This window comes from Puma concolor, chromosome B3 (assembly GCF_028749965.1).
Source record: "Puma concolor isolate L17-30 chromosome B3, mPumCon1.1.hap2, whole genome shotgun sequence".
Classification (NCBI taxonomy): Eukaryota; Metazoa; Chordata; class Mammalia; order Carnivora; family Felidae; genus Puma; species Puma concolor.
The window spans coordinates 113,027,743-113,050,191 of record NC_141672.1 but is presented as its reverse complement, the minus strand read 5'-3'; the positions used below and the strand labels follow the sequence as shown (position 1 = coordinate 113,050,191).

Genomic DNA, 22,449 nt, shown 5'->3' with positions numbered 1-22,449 from the left:
CTACCCTTGCTTGCTCTCTCTCAAAAATAAATAAACATTGGGTGGTGCAGTCGGTTAAGTGTCTGACTTCAGCCAGGTCACGATCTCGCGGTCCGTGAGTTCGAGCCCCGCGTCAGGCTCTGGGCTGATGGCTCGGAGCCTGGAGCCTGTTTCCGATTCTGTGTCTCCCTCTCTCTCTGCCCCTCCCCCGTTCATGCTCTGTCTCTCTCTGTCCCAAAAATAAATAAGAAACGTTGGAAAAAAAAATTAAAGAAAAAATAAATAAACATTAAAAAAAATCTTAAAAAAAAAAGAGGAAAGGAATTCAAGCAGCCCAGGTGGGCTGCAGTTAAAGCAATACTTAAAGGAAATAATACGTACTCAGTTGTTTACATTAGAAGGCAGAGTGATTCACTTAAAAAGTTAGAACAGGCACAACAAAAGGAACCCAAAACAGAAAGAAAATCGTAAAAAAATAACGGACATTAGAGATATAAAATACATAACAGAGCGGCTCCGCTGAGCCACCGATCCACCTTTTTTTCAGGTAGAATTTAATATTCTCAATTATTGAAAACCAGAAAGAAAAGAGACAAACTGACCAGATTCATTCAGAGGAGAAAAAAAAGAAACAAAACCACAACTGTGTCAAAAAACACAGAAAAGGCATTTCATGAGATCCAATATCCTTTCGTGATAAGAAGACACTCAACAAAATAGGGATAAACCTTCTTCCACCCAGCAAAGGCCACCTATGAGAAACTCACAGCTAACGTACCTCGTGGTAGGAAATGAAATACTTTCCCCTTACAATCGGGAGCAAGATAAGGACGTTTGTTCTCATCACTTCTATGCAATGTCAATCATAGTGGAGGTTCTAGCTAGGTCAACTGGACAAGGAAAAGAAAAAAAAGGCATCTAAACAGGAAAGGAAGATGCAAAACTATATTTGCAGATGATATAATCTTACATACAGGGAATCTGAAAGGATCCACTAAAAGACTGTTAGAACTAATACATGAGTTCAGCGAGGCTGAAGGATCTATCGACATACCAAACTCAGTTTTATTTTTATATACTAGCAATGAACAATCTGAAAGAGAATTTAAGGGAATAATTCCATGTGCAACAATATCAAAAACGATAAAATGCTTTGGAATAAAGTTAACGAATTCTGGTTTTGTTTTTATGATTTTTTTAATGTTTATTTATTTTTGAGAGAGAGGGAGGGAGCTTGTGCAAGCGGGGGGGGAGGGATAGAAAGAGGGGGAGGCAAAATCCCAAGCAGCCTCAGTGCTGCCAGCACAGGGCTCAACGTGGGGCTCGAACCCATGAACCGTGAGATCATGACCTGAGCCGAAACCAAGAGTTGGACGTGTAACTGACTGAGCCACCCAGGTGCCCCTAATAAATACTTTTAATGGTGTGAGACCTGTACACTGAAAACTACAAAATATCACCGAAAGAAATTAAAAACCTAAATATAATGCAAAGACATCCCATGTTCATGGATTGAAAGACTTACTATTGTTAAGATGGTAATGCTCCCCAAATTAATGCATAGATTCAATGCAATCCCTAAAATAAATCCCAGCTGCCTGTTTGTTTGTTTTGCAGAAATGGCATGTTCCACTTCTGGGTGTATACCCCCAAAAATTGAAAGCAAGATCTCAAAGGGATGTTTCCACACCTCGGTTCATAGCAGCATTTCTCACAACAGCTACAACACAGAAGTCATCCAGTATCCACTGATGGAAGAATGAATAAGCAAAATGTGGTGTGTCGATACAATGGAATATGATCCGGCCTTAAAAATGAAGGAAATTCACAGGGGCGCCTGGGTGGCTCAGTCGGTTGAGCGTCCGACTTCGGCTCAGGTCATGATCTCACGGTCCGTGAGTTCAAGCCCCGCGTCGGGCTCTGTGCTGACAGCTCGGAGCCTGGAGCCTGCTTCCGATTCTGTGTCTCCCTCTCTCTCTGACCCTCCCCCGTTCATGCTCTGTCTCTCTCTGTCTCAAAAATAAATAAACGTTAAAAAAAAAATTTAAAAAAAAAAATGAAGGAAATTCTGACATATACAACAGGGATGAACCTTGAGGACACCACGCCGAGTGAAATGAATAAAGCAGTCACAAAAAAAAAAAAACAAACACCATATGATTCCATTTCTATAAGGCACTGGAAGAGTCGAAATCATAAAGCCAGGAAGTAGAACGATGGTTTTCAGAAGCTGGGGGGACAGGGCAAGTGGGGAGTTATTGTTTAATGGGTATAGAGTTTCCGTTTTACCAGATAAAAAGAATTATGGAAAATACACGGCAGGGACAGTTGCATAACAATTTGCATATATTTAACACCGCTGAACCCTGCACCTAAAATTGGTTAAGACGGTGAACTTTAGGTTAACTATATTGTACTACAATAAAAAAAAAAAATAGTTAAGCACAGAGTCACCACGTGATCCAACATCCCACTCCTGAGGGGGTGCCTAAGAGAACCGGAAACATGTCCACACAGAAACCTGTCCACAAATGTCCCCAGTAGCATGATTCACAACGGGCAAAAACAGAAACTCAAGTGTCCACCACCTAATGAATGAATAAACAAACGGGCACATCCACACAAGGGAATATCACTCAGCCATAAAAACAAAGGAAGCCCTACAGGGTACAGCATCGACGAACCTTGGAGGCATTGTGCCAAAGGAAAGAAGCCATTTGCCAAAGGCCACCTGTTGTGTGGTCCCATTTATATGAAATACCAAGATCAGGCAAATCCACGGAGATCGGTGGTTGCCATGGCAAGTGGGAAACGACTGCTAATTGGCACAGTTCCTTTCTAGGTAATGACAATGTTCTAAAATTGACCGTGGTGATAGTTTTGTGCAACATACGTCTTGTGTGCCGCCGTACTATAACCCACGGAACTACTTTTAAAGGAGGACTTGAGAGGCATGTGAATTATTTTTCAACAGAGCTGTTATTAAAAAAAAAAGGGGGGGTGCCTGGGTGGCTCAGTCGGTTAAGCGTCCGACTTTGGCTCAGGTCACGATCTCACGGTCCGTGAGTTCGAGCCCCGCGTCGGGCTCTGTGCTGACAGCCCGGAGCCTGGAGCCTGTTTCAGATTCTGTGTCTCCCTCTCTCTCTGCCCCTCCCCCGTTCATGCTCTGTCTCTCTGTCTCAAAAGTAAATAAACATTAAAAAAATAATTAAAAAAAAAAAAAAAAGACCTGAGCTGAGATCAAGAGCTGGACACTTAACTGACTGAGCCACCCAGGTGCCCCAAAAGCATTCCTTTTAATTAAAGTCAAGAACAATATATAAGGATCCCTGCAATCATTAACAACTCCCTAAAGTACTCAGACCTGTTTTTAGGCACAAAGGAGGCTAGAAATTCTGAGTCACATACCCAAATCCCACCTTCTGAGGAAAGGGACAAGTTGTCCTTTCCTGTGAGCGATCTCTCGGCCAGGAATGTGCCGGAATTATAACCCTGACGATGCCGGGAGGTGGTGCTCTGGCCCCCTCTGATGGGTGAGGCTCAGAGAGAGTAGGGAAGTCGCCCAGGCCACACAGCTCATTGATATACAAAGGGAGAGGCTATCCGGGGCCTCCGTATGAAACAGGTGATGGCAGCAACATTACTGACAGTTCACCATGTGCTGGGATCCTCTAATCCTCCCCGTGACCCCAGGAAGCAGATACTCTCATCACCCTGCTTTACAGGTGCAGAAACTGAGGGAAATGAAACATCTTGTCCAAGGTCACTCCGCAGACTGAGCATCAGAACCCACGGAGCCCCCCGAAAGTAAGCTCGGCGTTTGTACCAGGTCTGTGTTAAATATTCATGCACGTCACGCATTTTTCTCAATCTGGTTGCATCTGTCTTAATAAGCAAAAACTGCTTGCTCCCTACTCCCAGCAAATCCTCAAATAAACTGACCTTCCAGGGGAACCTGGGTGGCTCAGTCGGTTAAGCATCTGACTCTTGATTTGGGCTCAGGTCACGATCTCATGGTCCGTGAGTTCGAGCCCCGCCTCGGGCTCTGTGCTGACAGCTCGGAGCCTGGAGCCCGCTTCGGGTTCTGTGTCTCCCTCTCTCTCTGCCCCTCCCCTGCTCATGCTCTGTCTCTCTCTGTCTCAAAAATAAACAAAAACATTGAGAAAAAAAAAAAGGATACTGTCACCTCCACTGTCTATGAAGAACTGGACAGAGAAGGCGCGTTCATCTTCAGCCCTCGGGGGGTTTCTTGTCCCCATACTTCCGAATCCCACATCGCTCCCCAAAGCGCCCACTGAGACTTTCACTTCTCCTTCATGTCTTTCCTGGGCACATACTCTGAACCCAACCTTGACCAAAACGCCCAGGGGGACATCTCAGCAGAACCCATAATCCCTCCTCCCAGAGTCCCCACACCTGCCCGGTGGTTTCCCGTATCCAGGCCTCTGACCACACCAGTCCCTCCACCTGGCATGCTTTCCCCGCCTCCCACATCCTACCTACCCTCAAGCTCATCTTAAAGATCTCCCTCCTCATGCGGCCTTCCCTGAGCCTTTCCTCTCCCACGACGGAAGGGACCAACCCTCCTCCAGGTCTTTTGGGACACACCCCGACCCACTTTGCAACAGAAGCACTCCTGCATATTTTGAAGTCCTCAGGGGCGGGATTCGTACCCGATTGTTCTGAGTCCCCGCACAGAGCAACACCTTGCACGCAGCAGGCAGGCAATAAACATTTCAAGAGTGAATGACTCAAAGATTCACCCCGTGCTCCCACTAACCACAGCCACGAGTGCTCTGGGGGCAGAACTGAGTGGTGAATCACAGAGGAGGAGACACAGCCTTGGGAGCACAGAGGGGGCGCCCTGGTCGGCAGCGTCCTGCGAGGCCAGCCTCATTTTTCATTTGTCCGTCCTCTGCCTCGTGTCCGATCGTGCCACCCCTGTGCCACCTTGCTGCAGTCACCTAGTTTCACGGGCTTTCGGGACAAAGTCTGGCCGTGGGTCTGCTCCTAATCTTCCACGCCTGGTGCTGAGCCACGGCAAGCTGGTGCGCCCCTCCTGCCCTGGAAAGAAAACATCATCTGGTCGCACCCTGAGCTCCGTGTCAACTTTCCTTCCTTTTTGACCGAAGATGAACAAGTGTTATCTCAGGGTGGGACGTTCCATCTGGAGGATGTCACAGACAGAAGGGACACCTCCTTTCCACTCAGCTTGCCGTGGCTCACAAGCGGTGGCCTCGCCTAAGGCCTATTACAAATGCAGGTTATCGTATCGACGTGTACCAGGTTTTTCGGGGTGGCCCCGTGTGAGTTCCCGGCCCCGGGAGCCCACGACAGGAGGGGGTAAGGCCCTCTTGACAACCCTCCTCATCCCCCCCGCCCCCCCCCCCCCACCCGGCCAGGCCTGGCCTGAGCCTCCCACAAGTGATAAGGACAACGGCAAGGCCACACACGAGGTGACTCCGCCCCTGGCCTGCTCTCAAGCACCCAAGGGAGGGTCCCAAAGACACCTTCTACCCGGTCAGGTGCCATTGGCTTCTTCTCTTCAGCTAGAAAGTGTAATCTCAATAATGACTTCCCGATACAATACAGATGTCACAGGGAGGGGTTACAACCCAGACAGTTTCAGGACCACTTCTGTTTCCAGGTGCCACGGAGGTGGGGAAACAGGAAGTTCTACTTCCCCGAGGGAGTCGGGGAGGGCCTTCTCGAAGAGAACGGGCCGGGGGCAGTCGGTTGAACCCCCGAGTCTCGATTTCAGCTCAGGTCCTGATCTCAACGGTTCATGAGATCGAGCCCCACATCAGGCTCTGCACTCGGGATTCTCCGCCTCCCTCTCTCTCCGCCCCGCCCCTGCTTGCTCTCACCCTCAGGATAAATAGATCAACCTAAACAAAAATGTTTTAATGAAAATAAAAAGAGAATAGGCCTACACAGAACAGACTGGCTGAAGACAGAATAGTCACTCCGGTGCAGACACCATGCCTGGCCTCCGCCTGGAACTCACCGGAACCAGAGCACATACCTGGGGCACCTGGTCGATGCGAAACAGCCGGGGGAGCTTCAGGCTCAGCATCTTGAGGCTGTGACAACTGCTCTCTGTCACCTGCTCAAAGTTCTGACATGGCCCGGGGTGCCTCTGGCCAGCAGCCGGTGCCCAGGATGCTCCCCTGAAAGAGGCCAGCGTGAAGAAATCCGGTCAGCCCCCGCCTAACTCCAGCTGGATCAAGACCGTCAGGCTTTGAACCACGGAACAAAAACTTGCCTGTCATGGCAAAATCATCAGGCTTCCTTAAAACCAGCCACAAAAATATCAGACCGCTGAGTCATTTATTCCAAGAGCGCTGGAGGGAGGTCATTAAATCATAATATGGGCAATCATAACATTGTAGAGCTGGAAGGGCCGTGGAGGCCACCCGGTCCCCTTGTGTTGCACATCAGGGTCAGAGGGGTGGGGTGACTTTCCCAAGGCTGCACAGCGAGGGGAGAGCTGGAAAGGCTGACTCTCCACTGCGTCGGGTGCTGCCCTTGGACGGACAGCGTGATCCCAAGTCTGGGTCCCCCCAGTGGGCAGAGGAAGGCAGGAGTCGGGCCCCGGGTCACCCAAGGAGAAGCAGCTCTTCCAGAAGGCTCCCGGGAGCGTGGCTGCCCCATGACACATAAAAGAACCAGACAGGCCAATCGGAGGCACTTGTGGGAGACAGAGCAAGTCCCAGTAACAAGGCCGTTTAAATGCAGGATGAAGGCTGCTTAACAGCTGCGAGTAAGAGGAATCCAGGCCTAAGAAACAGAAGCATCCAAGCTGGGCTTAGCCAAGAAAGGGCGGCGCTAGGAGTTTAGTTAACGCCTCTCCTGCCCCCATTATCGCTGGGTGGAAATCTGCCACCTCCTTAAAGCTCCCCCAGAGGAATTCTGTCCTTCCCCCTGAAGGTCCAGAGACCTTTCCTGCACCTCCCTCGTGTGGCACCAACCTCGTCCGCCTGCAAGCAAAGCCACCTGCCCAGGTGTCTGGGGAGGACCCTCCCGGGATGGTTGGCAACTCAGCAGGTACTGCCAGGTCGTCCTGGGCCTTCAGCAAATGCTTCTTTCACACCATTCGTCCCAGCAGTGCCGCTCGCGCTCGGGACGGAAGTGTATTTTGGTTTCTGTAGCTTATACTTTTGCTCCCTACTGTGTAGTCCTTTACGTTCTATGTGTTCTTATCTGGGACTATGGTGCAACACACAATGTATGTTTCATCGTCATAAAGTTGCTTCTTTTCCTTTCTTTTGTTTTTTTTTTTTAATGTATCAGTTTTATTATTTTTTAACGTTTATTTATTTTTGAGACAGAGAGAGACAGAGCATGAACGGGGCAGGGTCAGAGAGAGGGAGACACAGAATCTGAAACAGGCTCCAGGCTCTGAGCTGTCAGCACAGAGCCCGATGCGGGGCTCGAACTCACGGACTGCGAGATCATGACCTGAGCCGAAGTCGGCTGCTTAACTGACTGAGCCACCCAGGTGCCCCATGTTGCTTCTTTTTCAAAAACACTGATGTAAGGGGTGCCTGGGTGGCTCAGTCTGTTAAGCACCCACCTTCAGCTCAGGTCATGATCTCACAGTTCGTGAGTTCAAGCCCCGCGACGGGCTCTGTGCTGACAGCTCGGAGCCTGGAGCCTGCTTTGGTTTCTGTGTCTCCCTCTCTTTGTCCCTCCCCAACTCGTGCTCTGTCTCTCAAGAATAAACATTAGGGGCACCTGGGTGGCTCAGTCGGTTGAGCGTCCGACTTCGGCTCAGGTCATGATCTCGCAGTCTGTGGGTTCGAGCCCCGCGTCGGGCTCTGTGCTGACAGCTCAGAGCCTGGAGCCTGCTTCGGATTCTGTGTCTCCCTGTCTCTGCCCCTCCCCCACTCATGCTCTGTCTCTATCAAAAATAAATATTAAAAAAAAATTTAAAAAAAGAATAAACGTTAAAAAAAACTTTAAAAAAAGAAAGGAATGCCATTCTGCTCCATGTTTCAATATGAGTGAAACTTGAAAACATCACACCAAAGTAAATAAGCCACTCACAAAAAGACAGATATTGTACAGTTCCCCTCATGCAAGGCACCTCGAGTGAGCCAACTCACACAAAGTGTAGATTAGAGGCCATGTGGGGAGAGGAATGGGGTATTGTTTAATGGGTACTGAGTTTCCGTTTGGGATGATAGAAAGTTCTGGAAACAGGTAGTGGTGATGGTTGCACAACATTCTGAATGTAATGTCACTGAAATATGCACTTAAAAATGGACAGAACGGTCAGTTTCATGTTGTGCATATTTTACCACAGTAAAAACTTACGTAATGTTTCCACATTACCGAATAATAAAGAAAATGCTTTTTTGAGAAAATAATTTTTTAAAGCACAGGTACATTTTACCCAGGTTTAAAAAATAAAAGTTAATACTTTTTAAGTGTATTTATTTTATTTTTTTATGTTTATTTATTTCGAGAGAGACAGAGAGATAGCACGAGTGGGGGAGGGGCAGAGAGAGAGAGGGGGACACAGAATCCGAAGCGGGCTCCAGGCTCTGAGCTGTCAGCACAGAGCCCGACGTGGGGCTCGAACTCACAGACCGCGAGACCATGACCGGAGCAGAAGTCGGACGCTCAACTGACTAAGCCACCAGTCGCCCCAGTTTATTTATTTTGAGAAAGAGAGAGAGTGCAAGTGGGGGCGAGGGGCAATCCCAAGCTGTCAGCGCAGAGACTGACCCGGGACTCAATCCCACAAACGGTGAGATCATGACCTGAGCCGAAATCAAGAGTCAGGACGTGTAACTGACGGAGCCACCCAGTCTCCTCTCCCCCCAGATTAGTACTTTGCAAACAACATCGTGAGCAGGCCACGGTTCTCTCGGTTTTGCAGGCCTAAATCAACAAGACTCCCACACTCCCGGAAGCACCATGAATTCACCCAGTGGCAGGACACGAACGGAAGGTCCAGTACTGGGGGGACCCCAAGCACACCAGGAAAGCCTCCACAGACCTGCCCATCTCGGTCCTCCAGTTCTCCCTAGAGTAGCCTCAATGTCACGGGCAAGAAAAGGAAAAGAAACGGTCCCTTCCCGCCCAGCACACACCATCCAGGTAGGATGACCAGACTAAACTTCCAACATCGGCAATAATCATAGTACCGCAATCACCAATTTCTTCCTTCAGTCACCGCTTACTGCACGTAAGTAAGGGGAAGGCTAAATGCCTAGGTGCTTATTCTCCGTCGGCTGTTACAGCCTGAAGGAAAAGCTGAGACTTTAGGGAACGTAAAAATCGTATAGGTTTGTGACATGCAGAATAGAGGAGGGTAGGCATCCTCCGTACGTTCTCTTCTTTTACTGCACAGGGGAACAAAAAGATTAGTAAGAGAGTCACTGTCCCCAAGAAACGTATAAAGAGAGAGATGAGACGGATAAGCACCCAACTGGCTGGCAAAAGTCGCCCTGAGAAGGAGGGAAACTCTTACCCACTCTGCACCAAGCCCGTGCTGGTCCCCTGCCTCATTTATCCTCACCATGGCCGTCTCAGGAGGCGAGGCAGAGTGGATAAGGGCCTGGGTGGAAAGGAAATAAGGAAAATAAGCTAGTCACCAAAGGCCACTAGCGTTCAAAGGCTCATTCGCCATTTCCTGTGCAACCCTGGGCAAGGAACTTAACTCCTGTGCCTCAGTTTCCCTATCTGTAAAATGGAAGTAACAGTAGCACTTTCTTCATGGGGGTGTCATTATAATTAAAAAAGAGAACTAAGGCACCTGGGTGGCTTAGTCCATTAAGCATCTGACTCTTTTAAAAAAAAATTTTTTTTAATGTTTATTTATTTTTGAGACAGAGAGAGACAGAGCATGAACGGGGGAGGGTCAGAGAGAGACGGAGACACAGAATCGGAAGCAGGCTCCAGGCTCTGAGCCGTCAGCACAGAGCCGGACGCGGGGCTCGAACTCACGGGCTGTGAGATCGTGACCTGAGCCGAAGTCGGACGCTTAACCGACTGAGCCACCCAGGCGCCCCTCATTTTGTATTTTATAGGCAGGAAAATGGAAGGGTAGAATAGCTATGGGGCTTTCCCAAGATCACACAGCTGGTAGCTGGTAGAACTCGGATTTGAATCAAGGTTATTCGAAGCCCTAGGACTTAATTTCCCTTTGCTACTGAGAGACGATGGAAAATAGAGTGTTTATGATGATGTTGATGACCTAGAGGCTGGACGATGGCCATTCCTGTCTGTTGATCAGGTTGAGACAATCTCTCAGGTAAGACTTGACCTGGCTCTTTCAAAAGCGGGAGATTTCTCATGCCATGTTTTTCTGGCAAGGAAATAAGAACTCTTCCGGTAAAACATTGCCATGTTGCACCTGAAACGTAAACTTTTATGTTTGCCGAAAATGGCGAAACATCCCTGGATGGTCACGGGAAGTCCTAAAGCATGGCTGATGCTTCAAATGTTGTGGCCGTTGTTAATTACTGCAGATGCAATTGAACAGAAAATGAACTCACTGGTCTCTGGAGCCACTTTCCATCATAAGCCAAGCTCCCAATTTCACCAACACCATAAAAACCAGAACGTAGGGGCGCTTGGGTGGCTCAGGTCTTGATCTCACAGGCTCAGGTCATGATCTCACAGTTCCTGGATGGAGCCTCGTGTCTGTGCTCAGCATGGAGCCTGATAACGATTCTCTGTCTCCCTCTGCCCCTGTCCCCCACTCACACTCGCTCTAAAAAACTTTTTTAAATTAAAAAAATGAATATATTGGGAGGGACTCTAATACGCCTGACCACATTAATAGATTAATGTTAGAGACCGATTGTGTACTAGTTCATTGATATGCCCAGAAGTTCATTGATATCCCCAGAAGTTACACATGTTTTGGACCCTCTTAGAGGGAAAACAGTCCATCGATTTATATTCAGCCATCTTACACGTAGACATATTTGGGAGGTTACAGGTTTGCTGGCTGAGTCCTCAAGGCCTGTGTAGGATGCACAGTATGTAGCATAAAGTTTCCAGGGGGGAAGGACCTTCAGGAATATGGGCGGAGCACTAGCCTGATAGAGATGAGGCAGTCAGGTTCAAATTTCACCTCGCATTAATTTTGTTTGCTCTGGACCTGAGCGGACTAGCCTGAAATCTGATGGTGATCTCGTGATGATTTGCCTTTTTAAAACAAACAGAACAAACAAAAAACAACCAGGGGCACCTGGGTGGCTCAGTCGGTTAAATGTCCGACTTCATTCGGCTCAGGTCATGATCTCACAGTCTGTGAGTTCGAGCCCCGCGTCGGGCTCCGTGCTGACAGCTCGGAGCCTGGAGCCTGCTTTGGATTCTGTGTCTCCCTCTCTCTCTGCCCCTCCCCCGCTCACACTCTGTCTCTCTCTCTCTCAAAAATAAAATAAAAACATAAAAATATTTTTAAAAAGCAACCATTTTTTTAGGGCTGTTTCAGGAAAAGTCGGCAGATCTTTGAGAGTGTGTTATAGCCCGTCCCCCGCTTTTTTAGTTGTTTTAAAACCTTTTAGCTGTGGAACCCTCACGTAAATGAAATCTCACATAGAACACCAATATACTGTCGACATATGGGCAAAACTTGACATTGTGCCTCGATTTCGGAACGATCCGAAGCCTTTTGGTTTTCTTCAATCTTGGTTTTAGGTCTCTGAAGAAAGAGACAACGAACCAAGCTGCTGTTTGAAATACTGGAAATTATATTATTTTTAAAAAAAAATTTTTTTTTTTCAACATTTATTTATTTTTGGGACAGAGAGAGACAGAGCATGAACGGGGGAGGGGCAGAGAGAGGGAGACACAGAATCGGAAACAGGCTCCAGGCTCTGAGCCATCCGCCCAGAGCCCGACGCGGGGCTCGAACTCACGGACCGCGAGATCGTGACCTGGCTGAAGTCGGCCGCTTAACCGACTGCGCCACCCAGGCGCCCCTATATTATTTTTTTTTTAATGTTTATTTAGTTTGAGAGAGACCGAGAGAGAGAGAGTGGGGAGGGTCAGAGAGAGAGGGAGAGAGAATCCCAAGCAGGCTCCACACCATCAGTGCAGAGCCCCACTTGGGGCTCGTCTCTGGAACCTCGAGATCATGACCTGAGCCGAAGTCAAGAGTCAGACGCTCCACCGACTGAGCCGCCCAGGCGCCCCCCAACGTAATAATTTTAAAATACTGCTTTTCCACTCACATTTCACGGAAGTACGCACATTCAAAGTCTTCGTATGCATCTTCAACGACAGTAGCCTCGTAACTACAGCCACTTTTTGGAATGACTAACACAGCTGACGCGCAAAACCTTCTCATTTTCCTCTGGGTGACTGGAAGTCTGTGCTCTGAGAAGCTGCGTTTCATGCCGCTGCTACAAAATGTATCCTAAATCGGAAGTATTCATTTGCTGGTATTATGCTGCCTGTGATTTGCTTTCAAACGCTTCGCACAGACAGTGTGATATGGAAATGTTAGTTTTAACCCACACCCCTGGGGTGGCAATTAATTAGCATCTTGAACCACTCACACTTCAGAGGCCACACCTTTGGTGCAAATGGGGCTTTTTCCCATCCACCTAAGAGGGTTTGTGACTTAGCGCTAAGGGGTGCTGTTTAATTGGAGAAACGAATGGAATAGAGACCTGGGAGCTGATGAGAGGCACTGCCCAGGTGCCCCCCCTCTTGCACGAGCGAAGACAGCGACAGGTGAGCCCAGTAGGGAGGATTTGGGGGCCAAAAACCGGCAAGAAGTCCGGCTGACGCAGGCCCCCAGACACATTTGCACGAACTTGGCTCACACGTTCAGAAAAGTGCGCAGAAGCGTTCCTAAAAGGGCAGATTGCTGGCACTTCACCTGCCTGCAGAAACAGGCCATCCTACTGCTTTGCACCCGCTGAAAAATATGCGGATGGCGGCAGAACTCAGCCACAAGACTCTCACTGAGCCAGGCCACCTGGCCATGAGGTTGGGGGGGGGATCCCCTGGCTCTCAGGTACTTCTAAATACTGATAGAGCCCAAGACCGTATCTCAACACACTCAGACGCTCTCCGCTGGCAGTCACACGACTGTTTTGGGTACTAGTAAGACGGGGAAAAAAATGCTGCCAATCACAATCAGGGGATGACGTCACTGATTGGAAAGGATTCCCGATTTCAGAGCTTGTAAGAAAACAAGGGGCGCCTGGGTGGCTCAGTCGGTTGAGCAACGGATTTCAGATCAGGCCATGATCTCAGGATTCATGAGCTCCAAGCCCCGTATGGGGCTCTCTTCGGTCAGTGTGGAGCCCACTCTCCCCCACTCTCTCTCTTGCAAAAGTAAACATTTACAACAATACGTAGGAATTGATGACATACAGAAATTATAAACGAGCAATTGGATTGGCTAAGTTTGCAGTGGCTACTCTCTCCATCTTCCTACTCTGCTCTTTAAAGGGATCGTTAAAGTCTCCTTTATAACAAGGGGCACCTGGGTGGCTCGGTCAGTTAAGCGTCAGACTCTCGGTTTCAGCTCAGGCCATGAGCTCACGGTTTCATGAGTTCGAGCCCCACGTCAGGCTCTGCAGTGATAGTGCGGAGCCTGCTGGGGATTCTCTCTCTCTCTCTCTCTCTCTCTCTGCCCCTACCCTGCTCATCTCCGTCTCCCTCAAAAATAAGTAAATAGACTTTAAAAAAAAATTAAAGTCTCCTTTATAACAAAACCAGTTCTTACAAGTGGGAGACCATGTACCTGGGAATAAATCTCAATCTGTATTACATTGTTTTTCTTCTGCCTCTCTTTCTCTGTCTCTTTGATTGTGTGTGTCAGGTGCCTTCTGGAAGGATCCCAAACAAGCATGGATGGGGAGAGTTTCAGGTTACAGTGTCTTTCCCAAACAGCCCATACAGCCAGGCCATTGTTCAAAACTAAGGGAATGCAGTGGCCCCGAATATGAAAAGCTCTGGATGGACCCAACTGTTATGCCATTTCCTCTTTTCTGAAAAAAAAAAAAAAATTATGCTGGAAAACAAAAAACTCATAGTTGGGCATATGTAGCAAAAACAAAGAAGGCTGTTTGGTGGGGAATTTTTCCCATGCTTGCTTTAGAAAACTAGAAACATGAGATCAGGAGGCTCCTGAGGTCTCTAATCCAAGTTGCCCCTGGATGCATGAATTTCATCAATGGGATTTTGGACAAGAGGTCCCATACTTGACCCAAAGAAGCAACGTTAACAGAAGGAGTTCAGGTTTCATGAGAAGCCAGTGGGGGAACCTGGAGACAGGACAGGCGTTTTTACCTTTAAAAATGCATGTGAAAATTAGCTTTTTTCATGTGCCTCAAAGGCTACTGTCAACAGAGTGAAAAACAGAATGGGAGAAAATATATAAACCACATATCTGATGAGATTAATATCCAGAATACATAAAGAACTACAAGTCAGTAACAACAAAAATAACCCAAGTCAAAAATGGGCAAAGGACTTGAATAGACATTTCTCAAAAAAAAAAAAAAAAAAAAAAATACACACACACGCACACACACACACGGCCAATAAGCACATGAAAAGTTCGGCATCACTAGTCCTTAGGGAAATGTAAATCAAAACTACAGTACGATACCATTCCATACCACTAGTGTGACCATGATCAAAAACAACGAGTGTTGACAAGGATGTAGAGAAACAGGAACCTGGGCACATTGCTGGCGGGGAATGTAAGACGGGGCAACCACTATGGAAAACAATATGGCGGCTCCTCAGAAAATTAACCAGAGAATTACTAGATGATCCAGAAATCCCACTGTTGGGCATATACCCAAAGGAGTTAAAAGCAGGGACCAAACAGATAGCTGTACCCCCCCCGTTCCGAACAGCAGGATTCACAACACCCGAAAGGTGGAAGGAACCCGAGCGTCCGTCAGCAAATGAATGAACCCAGTGTGGGACATGCGTGCAACAGGATTATTACTCAGCCTTAAAAAGGAATAAAATTCTGGCACATGCCACCACGTGGAGGAACCCTGAAAACACTATGCTAAGTGAATAAGCTAGATTAAAAAAGGGCAAATACCATATGATTCCACTTAGACACGGTACCTAGAACAGGCAAATTTATAGAGGCAGAAGATAAAATCGAGGTTGCCAGGAGCTGGAGAGAGAAGTAAATGGGAAGTTGTTGTTTAATGGGTACAGAGTTTCTGTTTGGGATGTTGAGAACGTTCTGGAAATGGATAGTGATGATGCGTGCACAACATCGTGAATATAAATAATGTTACTGAACTTTACGCTTAAAAATGGTTAAAATGGCAAATTTTATGTCATGCATATTTTACCTCAATAAAAAAAGTATCTATAAGAAAACATGTGTGGGGGCTCCTGGGTGGCTCAGTTGGTTGGGTGTCCGCCTTCAGCTCAGGTCATGATCTCACAGTTCATGGGTTCGAGCCCCGCGTCGGGCTCTGTGCTGACAGCTCAGAGCCTGGAGCCTGTTTCGGATTCTGTGTCTCCCTCTGTCTCTGCCCCTCCCCTGTTCACGCTCTGCCTCTCTCTCAAAAATAAATAAAACATTAAAAAAAAAAAAAACCTTTTTTAAATAGATAAAAGAAAACGTGAGAATCACTTAACTATGTTTGTATTAATATAACATTTTATTTTCTCCAAATCTTCCAGAAAAACATAAATCACAAATATACACACTTTGGCTTAGCCCATTCAGGCTGCTCAACAAAATCCCACAGAGTAGAGGGTTTATAAACCACATTTATCGCCCACAGTTCTGGAGGCTGGAAGTCCAAGATCAGGGTGCCAGCATTTCAGGCTCATGGTGAAGGCCCTCTTCTGGGTGCAGAGTTCTTGCTGTGTCCTCACATGGGGGGAGGGGCAAGGAAGCCATCTCAGGCCGCTTTCATAAGGCCACTAATCGCATTCGTGATGGCTCCAAGCCTCCTTCCCTTCCCTCCGGAGACTTCCGCTCGCTCCTACTAAGGATTCGAGCATCCAGTTTGCCCTCAACTCTCCTCCTTGCTGAGACACCTCCTCTCCCCTCCCTGCAGCCACTGAAACTTGAGATTTGCCCAGGTCTCTGTCCCTTGCCATATGCTTGCTCTCCCCGTTATCAACTGCCCCCAAAGCCTGTTCCCTGGAAGCCCCGGACCCAGCACACATCCAAGCACGGAGCCAATTCCAAAGCACTCAAGGCCTGTCCTTGAGGATGCAGACTTCTAGGCTTTCAGACTTCTCTGAGTGCTTCAAGGACTTCATCATCTGATAGGAGAGAAGTGTGACAGCACACTGTCCCTGTCCAGGGATAGGCAGGTCCAGAGCTCAGAGAGGTAAGAGCTGCCTGCAGGGTGGGGAGGAGAAAATGAACAGGAGGCGTGTCGTGGGAGGGAAGTGTGGAAAGTAGAGGGTCTGGGCTTCCAAAGTGTTTCAAAAACAAGAAGCATGGAAAAAAAAAACAAAACAAAAAAACTGGCATGATCCTGCCATGGTGGATACATCAACATTATATCCTCGCCGAAGCACAGAGAATGTATCAGAGTGAACCCTGATGTAACTATGGGCATTAGTTAATGACGTATCAGTGTTGGGTCATCAGTTGTAACAAATGTACCACACCAACGCAAGCTATTCATAATAGGGGAAAGGGGTAGGACGGAAGGGGACATCCGGAACGCTTTCTACATCCTACATAATTTTTCCAGAAACCTAACGCTGCTGTAAAAAAGAATCGGGTCTATCAAGAAAAACAAACATAGGCCAGCATTTAAAAAATCAAGGGATGTCATATAGAAACCTGGACTCCGGTTTCTCTTGGCAAATCTGAAGGTCAAGTTCACCCATGGCCACAACTGGCTGTTCCTTTCCTCTGGGTAAATGGAGGTAAGCCCTGTCAGGCTCACAGCAGCCGGCTCACCCCTGCCAGGCCTGGCCGGAGATGTGCAGTTTGGGTTCTGGGGATCAAGGTCAGGTGTCTGATCACAGCGAGCCCGGGTCTCAAAGCGGCATCTCCTAAGGGCTGGGAAATAGTGACACCCATGAAGGAGGGGAGTAAGACCAGGACAGATTTCAGACTTGCACAGATTTGCAGTTTTAAAAATTTTTAGGTTTTCTTTAATGTTTATTTGTTTTTGAGAGGGAGAGAGGGAGAGCAGGGGAGGGGCAGAGAGAGAGGGAGGGAGACACAGAATCCGAGGCAGGCTCCAGGCTCTGAGCTGTCAGCACAGAGTATGACATGGGCCTCAAACTCACCAACCGCAAGACCATGACCTGAGCTGAAGTCAGATGCCTAACCGACTGAGCCACCCAGGCGCCCCTGTAGTTTTAAAAGTACGTGACCATGTCCTGGAGGAGAAATCAAGGCTACAGATAGATTTAGGAGGCAGAGAGAAGTGACCTTCAAAGGTCCCCTCGAGGGAGAAGAGCAGACAGAAGACCCAAGGGACGAGAAAAAGTCAGGCACTGATAAAGCAAAGCTGACACAGTTGGGAGGGCAGGAGCCGTGATCCAGAAGATTCTCCCAGTACCTCGGTTTCTCTGGCAGGGCGAGCCGGTCTGGAGGAGGGCAAAGGCTGGGGGCCAGTGCTGCGGGGCAATGTGGGGGAACCAGCCAGGTGACAGGTGGGGCAGCCCGGAGCAGCTGCTGGTAGCGTGTTCATCCAAGACGCCGGGTTAAAATCATCCCTGTGTTCTCCCTGGGGACAGCTGCCCAGGGCAGGGGGCAGAAATGGAGAGTGGACAGGAAGACGCTCGGTCCTTGACTCATTCATTCAGCACCCATTACTGAACACCCACGATGTGTCCGAGGCTACCGTAGGAAACGGGGGGGAACCCTCTCATCCCTTAGCTCACATTCTCAGTGCAGGAGATCAGCACTGACAAGTGATACAAACACAGCAGACGCTTCTGGGGAGCACGGAGGAGGGGCGCCACACCAGGGAGTCAGGCAAGACTTCCTGAAAGCACGAGGTCGGAGCCAAGTCTCGAAGAATCAACAAGAGTGCCGCCGCCACGGAGGACAGAGACCGCTCTACACTGCGGGTGCAGGGGCGCCTGGGTGGCTCGGTCCCGCTTCGGTTTGGGAGTTCGAGCCCCGCGTCGGGCTCTGTGCAGACCGCTCAGAGCCTGGAGCCTGCTTCGGATTCTTTGTCTCCCTCTCTCTCTGCCCCTCCCCCTCTTGCACTCTGTCTCTCTCTCTCTCTCTCTCTCAAAAATAAAATAAAATAAATAAAATAAATATTAAAACAATTAAGCAAATATACTGAGGGTGCAGCAGGGGCCCAGGCGGAGTGCACACGCGGGGAGCTGTCCACAGTTCAGCATGGAGGTGGTGGGGGGTACCAGGTGGGAAGTGCCCAGGATGGAGCCCGCAGAAGAGCCCAGAGGAAGGCTCAGCGCGCGCCCTCTGAATGCCGTGGGAATGAACGCACCAGGTGGTGGGGAGTCGGGACTGGGGGTCTCAGGGACGGTGGCCGGGGAGAGGCTGGTATGGTCCTGAGCGGTGGCTGCAGGACAATTCCAAATCCTGGCTCCATCGTTTACCGTGTGCCCCTTGGCGGTCACCTAACCTCGGCCACTTGAATTTTCTTATCAGCTAAATGAGGATAATACAAGTATCAATGGCTCTTGCAGGGATGAAAAACCATGGTATCTCCCAGATAACAGGCACTCAATAAAAAGTGGCTCTTATCACCACGGCGCCCTAGACCATCTCGGCTCTGCACTAACACTCATGCCCCCTCTGCCCTGGGGGTATAATTTTGCTTGAAAAATAGACTGTTTCCTTTTCAGCTCTGACCCACCTCCCCGGCTGGAGGTGTAGCTCATGGGCACTCCACGAGCGGGGGAGGGGTTGCCATGGCGACCTCCCAGCGTGGCTTTAGGACCCGGTGAATGAACCGAACCTTTCCTTTTATTCCAGCGATCCCGGCTCTTCCAGCTAGTTACTGCTAGGCCATTATCGAACATCTGAAGAAGCTGAATGATATTCTTTAGCACATTGTGAAAAACTGGAAACAATCCAAATTGCTGGCAACACAGAGCTGGCAGGGTAAGTTATGGTACACCCATGCAGAACGGCACTGTGCGGCGATTAAAAATGTTACAGATCTGTGTGGTTACTGACAGGAAACGGTGTCGTGAGATGCTGTTAAACGTAAAAAAAAAAAAAAAAAAAAAAACCCGGGTTATGGGGCAGCATAAATCTTGTAACACCATCCACATAAAACCGTGTTACCGTTAACTGCTTGTATTTATGGGCAGAAAAGTGTTTGCAAGGATGTTCCCCAAAGTGTGTTCACGGCGGTTCCCTCTAGACGGTAGTGGTGAGCCCTAGGTATCTGCTTTACTCTCTTCCTCCTCCTTTTCTAGAACACTAGCGTTTGCCCACAATGAGCATGTGTATTATTACGTGGTTTTTTTTTTTTTTTTCACTAAAGCAACAACGCTATTAAAAGGAAATAGGTGAATGAGTTAGTCCTCCCGCCCTTGGCGAGTCTTGAGAAATCAGCCATGTGAGCCAATCCATGGGTTGCAAAGACCAGCCTTTCCCCACACACACCCGCCAAGAAGCTCGTATCTGAGCCTTCCTCCTTGTGCCCTGTCCTGCCTGCTGACCCAGGGGCAACCCTGGTCCTGAAGTGCCCCATTCAGGGTACCTGGGGCACCTAAAGCCTAAAGCCTTCCCATTTTGGAAGAGCCACCATATTTCCCCCAGGCGAAGCTAAAGGGGGCTCCCTCTCTCATGACCACGGTGAGGGTGGAAGTGGGCAGGAGTGCCCTGCACTGGGAGCACCGGGAGGAGGTCATCAGTCAACGGACACGGAGTGAGTACTTTCTGTGTGCCAGGCCCCGTGCCCGCCCTGGAGATCCATGGAGTTCAAGACAGACACAGGCCTGCCCCCACCACCGCATGCAGGACTCCTGGTCTAGCGGATGGAGGGCTCCAGGAAGGGCCTGGAAATCCAAATAACTCTTCGTGGTTCCTCCAAGGCTCTGCTCTCCTGACTCATGGTCCAACGATGCTCCTACAGACCAAGGCATGGGGTCTCCTCTCAAAGGGCCCAGAAGATTCCGCTCCTTAGCATAACCTCAAGACCTCCACAGCGCCCCCCCCCGACAGCCCCAGCCTCAGCTACCGCCCGCCTCGCCACATGCCCCCCACCCCATCACACCTATTTCTCTTCTCTGTCCTTGCACGCTCCATGCTTTTGCACTTCCTGTTTACTAGGAGTGGGGCACCTCCTCTCCCACTTTCTCTTCTTGATGGAATTCTACCCATTCTTCAAGGCTAAACTCAAGGATCACTTGCAAAAGTCTCTATCATCCCACGTGCAAGCTTCACAGTGAAACGCCAGGACCCTGGCCCCCCTCAGTCAAGACTGCCTGGTTCGAGTCTGCCTGGTTCACGGCTATGTCCACGGCACCCTGCCCGGGACTGGGCACGGTATTATTACTGATTGAATGCATCAATTTGGTTGCCGAACCACCAAATGATTTCTGCTGCCCACTGCCCTCTGAACCCCAAAGGCAGGGTCTGACCCATCCGTGTAGAACCTTCTGCCTGGTGGTTGCCATGCTCTGTTCATAAATCCTGTACGTCAGTGCCAAAAGGGTGTTATTTTTGCTTGCTCCCCGATTTTTTTATTTCAGGATTTTTAACATCTGAAATCTCAAGCCAATTGTAAAAAAAAAAAAAAAATGTATGAGACAACCGGGGGACTCTGAATGCCGGGTATTTTATGATGGTGAGAAACGATCAATTCCTAGGGTGCGATAATAGAACCACGGCTGGGTGTCTTACAGGGCCCTTCTCCTTCCGAGAGGTATAGTGAAGGGATTACAGGTGAAATGAGATAATGTCTTAGACTGGCTTCGACAGACTCCAGCTGGGGGCAGGGGGTGGTGGGTAAGGGTAGAGGTGAAGGAAGATTGGCCGTGAGCTGGTCACTGTTGAGGCCAGTCGTGGGAGTCCATCATACTTACGTCTCGATTTGTGTACGTGTTTTAAAAAGGAGACAAGCGGGGCGCCTGGGTGGCTCAGTCGGTTAAGCGTCCGACTTCAGCTCAGGTCACGATCTCGTGGTTCGTGAGTTCGAGCCCCGCGTCGGGCCCTGGGCTGATGGCTTGGAGCCTGCTTCCGATTCTGTGTCTCCCTCTCTCTCTGCCCCTCCCCCGTTCATACTCTGTCTCTCTCTGTCCCAAAAATAAATAAATGTTAAAAAAAAAAATTAAAAAAAATAAAAAGGAGACAAGCACAATGTAAAAAAAAAAAAAAAAAGGACAAAAGACCCTGAGATGTGACAGAGGTCTCAAGTCCTGCTCAGGCATTGCCTGGCAGGAGACAATGTGAAACTCTGTAGCAAGAATAATTACTACTCTATTTGGAGACTCTCCGAACATTTGGAATATCAACATGACGGTTGTGAAACTGACACCAGAAACGTTGCCTCAGAATCTCCATCAGAACAAGATAAAACCAAAGAACCGGAGGATAAGCTGGAAATGCTTTAAAAACAAAAACAAGGGCTCCTTATAAATAAACGACTGCAGGCCCTGAGAAAAAGCCAGAAGGCCTTGTCAGCGGAAAATACTCGAAGATATCTCACAAATATATCTTCTCACCATTCCCCGGCTAGGGTTAGAGCCAGGAACAGCTTCTGCTAGAAAATCTTACAGAGAAAAACATATTCGAGACACAGCGATACCACCAGCGTGCTTTTTAAAGACTCTGCTTTAAAAGGGGAATCAGATAATATTGCAACTTCCAATGTTTCACCATTGGATGTGGTGCTTTTGAAGCGTGTGGCTTTTAATGTGTTGGATGCTTCATCTGCGTTCAGCTCTCAACGTAGACTAGACCTATGTCTGTCTTTATAAATTTTACAGTTACTTGATGTTCTAAGATGTTAATACAGTTTTGCCCTTTTTAATTATTGAATATTTGATTTAAATTTTTAAATGCCTTCTTATGAGCTTTGTGAAATACATGTAATATATTAAAACATTTCCATATTCTGGGACACACAGAGCAAGAGGGCCTTGGCTCTTTTACTCCAGGGTAAACTCTTCCCACGGGTAGTCGGAGCTAGACCTACGGGTGCTGGGCATGTAGCCCGGTGGTCCTCAACTCAGAACCACCTAGAAAGTTTTTATTTATTTTTTTTATGTTTATTTATTTGGGGAGAGAGACAGAGGAGGGGGGCAAGGGGCAGAGGGAGAGAGGAGAGAATCTCAAGCAGGCTCCCCGCTATCAACGTAGAGCCCACAGAGCCTGACGCGGAGCTCGATCCCATGAACCGAGCGGAGATCCTGACCTGAGCTGAGTGAGATTAAGAGTCAGAGCCTTGACCGACTAAGCCACCCCCAGGCGGCCCTCCACCTAGAAAGCTTTAAAACATACTGCTTCCCCCCAGCCCACCACAGCTCAGCTAGGATAAGCTCTCCAAAAGTCAGGTTGGGAAGGTGAAGCCCGGTGACGACAGGCACAGCCAGAGACGA

General features: G+C 48.6%; 1 protein-coding gene across 8 annotated transcripts in view; it reads right to left on the bottom strand.

Annotated features, from left to right (window-relative positions):
• Positions 1 to 22,449, bottom strand: part of PAQR5 (progestin and adipoQ receptor family member 5) — a 73,069-nt gene that overhangs the window by 32,299 nt on the left and 18,321 nt on the right. For 4 of the 8 annotated variants that reach the window (XR_015252752.1, XM_086711079.1, XM_086711081.1 and 1 more), the window contains exon 2: positions 6,005 to 6,149. The exons of 1 other annotated variant lie outside the window; for it this stretch is intronic. Coding sequence is in view for 6 of the 7 variants with exons in the window: in XM_086711079.1 (XP_086567205.1) it covers positions 6,005 to 6,055 (51 nt within the window). In the remaining variant the exon portion in view is untranslated. Of the gene's footprint in view, positions 1 to 6,004; positions 6,150 to 9,460; positions 9,548 to 12,176; positions 12,362 to 22,449 lie in introns of those variants that run through there. 3 more of the 8 variants (XM_086711078.1, XM_086711076.1, XM_086711077.1) reach the window with 2 other exon arrangements.